Source organism: Chrysochloris asiatica, unplaced genomic scaffold, assembly GCF_000296735.1.
Source record: "Chrysochloris asiatica unplaced genomic scaffold, ChrAsi1.0 scaffold00146, whole genome shotgun sequence".
Classification (NCBI taxonomy): Eukaryota; Metazoa; Chordata; class Mammalia; order Afrosoricida; family Chrysochloridae; genus Chrysochloris; species Chrysochloris asiatica.
In genome coordinates this window covers 2,735,079-2,739,747 of record NW_006408664.1, presented here as the reverse complement: position 1 = coordinate 2,739,747, position 4,669 = coordinate 2,735,079, and the positions used below count along the sequence as shown (strand labels likewise).

General features: G+C 37.0%; 1 protein-coding gene across 1 annotated transcript in view; it reads left to right on the top strand.

Annotated features, from left to right (window-relative positions):
• SPACA1 (sperm acrosome associated 1) overlaps positions 1-4,669 on the top strand; it is a 28,466-nt gene that overhangs the window by 9,723 nt on the left and 14,074 nt on the right. Inside the window, exon 2 of the mRNA XM_006870626.1 lies at positions 2,307-2,363. Coding sequence (XP_006870688.1) covers positions 2,307-2,363 — 57 coding nt within the window. The remainder of the gene's footprint in view (positions 1-2,306; positions 2,364-4,669) is intronic.

Below are 4,669 nucleotides of genomic sequence, written 5' to 3'. Positions count from 1 at the left end.
GTATTACATTAGGCAACTCTGCTGCACAAGACCTTTTTAAAGTTTTGAAGAGCAAAGATGTCAACTTGAGGACTAAGGTGAGCCTGACCCAAGCTATGGTATTTTCAGTAACCTCATATGCATGCGAAAACTGGACAGTGACTAGGAAAGACAGTAGAATAATTGATGCTTTTGAGTTATGGTGTTGGAAGAGAGTATTGAAAGTGCCATGGGCTGCCTAAAGAACCAACAGATCTGTGCAGGAATAAGTGCAGTCAGGATGCTTCTTGGAGGCCAGGATGACAAAACTTTGTCGCTCATACTTCAAACATATTGTCATGAGGGACCTGTCACTGAAGAAAGAAATCATGTATGGTAAAGTGTAGGGTCAGAGAAAAAGAGGAAGACCCCCCAGTGAGATGGATTGGCCAAGTGGCAATATTGGTGGGCTCAAGCATGGCAACAATAGTGAGGTTGGCCCAGGATCAGGCAGTGTTTTGTTCTGTTGTACATAGGATCGCTAAGAGTGGGTACCAACTCGATGGCACCTAATAACAACTGAGATTTTTAGTCCTAATCTGAACTGTGAAGAATTGGTTACACTGCTATTATCATTGTTAGTTGAATCCATTCCGACTCATGGTGACCCCATGTGTGCATAGACAGTGGAATTCATGCCAAATTGCCAAACATTAAAAAAAAGAAAGAAAAGTGATTGACATTTCTCAATCCAGAATAGTTTGGTGTTGAAAAATTCTTAGAAATATTTAAATCTACTATCTTAATCAGGATCCTGGTGTAGTGCTGCACGACTTTGAATCACAAGGTCGGTGGTTCAAACTCACCAACTGCTCCTTAGAAATACTGTGAAGGGTCATTATGAGTCACAACTAACTAGAGGGCACTTAACAACCACAATCTTAATAAGGAAACTGAATTAAATCCATGTATAAGCTTTAATGAGCTCTTGGTATAAAACAATGACTTCTTTTCAGAAGTAAATTATATATTCAGTGTATTTTTGGTAAACAAGGAATAGAAAAAAATTGAACCCTACACCTGGCCAGATCTATTTGTGCTTTTCTGATTGTTTATATAAAACAAGGGGATACTGAGTGGTTTAAAATTAGGAAAGATCTGGTCCAGGATTGTATTTTTTTCACCATACTTATTCAATCTGTATGTTGAGCAAATAATCTGAGAAACTGGATTATGTAAAGAAGAACATGGCATCAGGATTGGGGAAAGATTCTCTAACAACTTGCGATATGCAGATGACACAATCTTGCTTGCTGGAAACGAAGAGGATTTAAAATACTGCTGAAGCTCAAAGGCTTTAGCCTTCAGTTTGGATTGCACCTCAATGTTAAGAAAACAAAAGTCCTCCCATCTGGACCAATAAATAACATTATTATAAACAGAGAAAAGATTGAAGCTGTCAATGATTTCAATTTACTTGGATCCATAATCAATGCACATTGAAGCAGCAGTCAGAATCTCAAATAATATGTTAGATTAGACAAATCTGCTGCAAAAGACCCCTTAAAAGTGTTTAAGGAGCAAAGAAATCAGAGGACTAAGGTGCATCTGACCCAAGCCATGGTATTTTCAGTCACATCATATGCATGTGAAAGTTGGTCAGTGAATAAGCAAGACCAGAGAAGAATGGATGCATTTGAGTATGCTGTTGGTAAAGAGTGCTGAGAATACCATGGACTGCCAGAGAAGCAAACAAAAACTATCTTGGAAGAAATACAGCTAGAATTCTCCATAGAAGGGGCAGGATGGTGAGACTTCATCTTTCATACTTTGGACATATTATCAGGAGGGACCAGTCCCTGGAGAAGGATATCATGCTTTGAAAAGTGGAGGGTCAATGAAAAAGAGGAAGACCCAGTGGCAGCAACAATGGGCTTAAAGGTAACAATTGTGAGGATGGTGCAGGACCTTGTGGGGTTTTGTTCAGTCATGTATAGGGTCACTATGAGTTGGAACAGACCAAAAGAAACCTAACTTCCGATCAAAAGAAAAAAAAATTACATAAAAATCAAAACCAAATCTACTGACATTTCTATTATCTTTTTACAGGTCATTTGCTAATTTCAATTTTTAAAGGGTTAAGTCTCTTTTGGTATAAACATGATCAGATCACGTAGTAGAGAAGAGACTTCTTTTCTGACTTATACAGAAAATATAAAATCTATTGCCCCATATGTGGCACTTAACAATCTATGTAGAAGTACTTGCATGCTCTATCACCAAATAAAATTTTCATTTAGCAAAGTTTTTACATGATTAAATAATGTATCTTTGTACCTTATGTTTAGTTTCAAATAGGACAATATCCAAAGAAGTAGAATTTGGAATGTGCACTGTTACATGTGGTAAGTAGTATATAGCAGATGAATAAGCCATATTGGTAATTTTGGTGGGAGGGAAGGTAAAACCAGTGTGGTATTTTCTACTTATAATATATGTGCTCTTATTCATCTTTCATTGGTGTGTATTACTAGTAATGGTAAGTTACACATACAACTCAAGCTGGTTGTCTTTGTCAAAGGTAAGATATTTTTAGTTCCTAACCCTCTAACTCTGTTTCGTGGTGTGTTTTGTTGTTGTTGTTGTTTTGGCCTATAAACTGTCTTCACCAAAGTAAAATTTTCTCTATCTCACAGATGTTCAGAAGATGAAAAATCTTTCGATGCATCTCACAGATGTCTTCCCACTTACTGTGTTGGCAAATCTATCAAGAAATTTGCTTATTTATAATAATCTATTCTAAATTCTGCATTTCTCCAGTTTGCAAATCATATCTTGGAGAAAAGAGATATTGGCTTTGTGGGGAAGATGATTCTGAAAGACAGTGACTTGTTTTGAACATTCCATCGATCAGACATACAATCTCTTATATGGGTCTGGGATTAAGGCTACAAATTAAGGCTTTAGTAGACCAGTGGAATACTCAACTTTTATTATGTATATTTTAAGTGCCTGGATGCTTGTGAAAACAAATTGCTGGACCTATCCAAGATTAATGGTAGATAACCAATTCTTCTAATCCAGTAGGTCTGGGGTTGCCATGAGTCATAATCAACTGAACTGCAACCATTTGACTGGGGAAAGGTCTTAAGTATTTGCAGTTCTAGGAAATTCACAGGTATAGCTAATGCTGCTGGTTAGGGGACTACCCTTAGGGAACCACTGCTATAGACTAGATTGCAGAAAGGATAGTAGATAATTCACAAGTTCATCCAAAATTGAATCAGTCCTCCTGTCAGCAGGTTATTTGATGTACATTTGTTAACTGATAAATAAAAGGGAGGAGGGTGGGCGGAAAGCCTGGAATGGGAAGGAAAGGAGGACAATAACTAGAGGGGAGAAAGACCGAAAAGTACATGTAGACCCAGATCAGATTGAATTTTTGTTATTGTTGCTAACAACTGTAGCTGAATTGTTTTTATTTGAGATAGTCTTAAACCTGTTTTGACCTTAACTTCTCAGTGGGTTGAAGTCACAAGACTGAGAGCAAACCATATAATAACTTGTGATTATTCACTTGCAATTTATACTTTTCTTTGGCTGCTTGCTTGAGAGACTTTCAGCAGGTAGAGAAGGGTTCTTTTTATGACAGTTCTTTTAACTGATGTTGCAAGACTTATTTGATAAGTATTTTATAATTGTATATTTGTACATTTAACAAGTGATCTTAGAGTTTTTTTTTTGTTTTGTTTTTTTTTTGAGTGCTTACCATGTACCAGGCAGCTATAGGTGTTATGGATACAGCAATGAATGAAGTAGATAAAACTAACTGCCTTCAAGGAGCATACATTGTAATAGAGCTGGATAGATAAATAATATGAAAAATGGAATCTACCAGATGGTGATAAGTTCTAAGGAGAATAATAAACCAGAAAAGGCAGTATTTCATATCTAAAATGTAAAACACTTTTAAATTCTAGCATTAAATGCATAGTTGGAAGAGAAAAAATGATTTAGCAAAAATTCTAGTTATTTAATTCCTCAAACAATATTTTAGCATTCAAGAAGTGTTCTTTTCCTAGAATACCCAGGCAGATTTTTAGGTGTTACTTAGACCTACAGAAAATCTTACACCTACACACACCATCTCAATGAACTGTATTTGGCTAAATAAATAAATACATAAAATACCTGCTTGGAAAATATTTATATGCATTTTTTAATAAAGCTGTACTTCCAGACAGGAACATTTTATAAATTCATGTGGAGCCGTACTGCAGCTATTCTCAGCCATCTCCTCTAGTCAAAAGAGACCTTTCCTCTTCTAGCTTGTCATCGCATATGGTGTCTTCTGTCTTGTACCACAGACCAATAGCAGCAGACTGGGACGTTGTTCAAAATGCAAAATCTCAAGACCTAGTCCAGACCTGGGGTTCCTGGGTGGTGCAAAAGGCTAATTCGCTCTGCTGCCAACTGAATGGTTGGTGGTTCAAGTCCACATAGAAGTAGAAAAACATCAGCCACTGAAAAGCCAGTGGAGCACAATTCTACCCGGAGACACATGGAGTTACCATGACACGGAATCATCTCGATGACAACATTTTTGGGTTGTTTTTAACCCCAGACCTACTGAATCAGAATTTACATTTTAGTAAGGTCCCAGATGTCATGCTGGGTAGGGTGGAGGGTCAGAGAAAAAGAGGAAGACCCC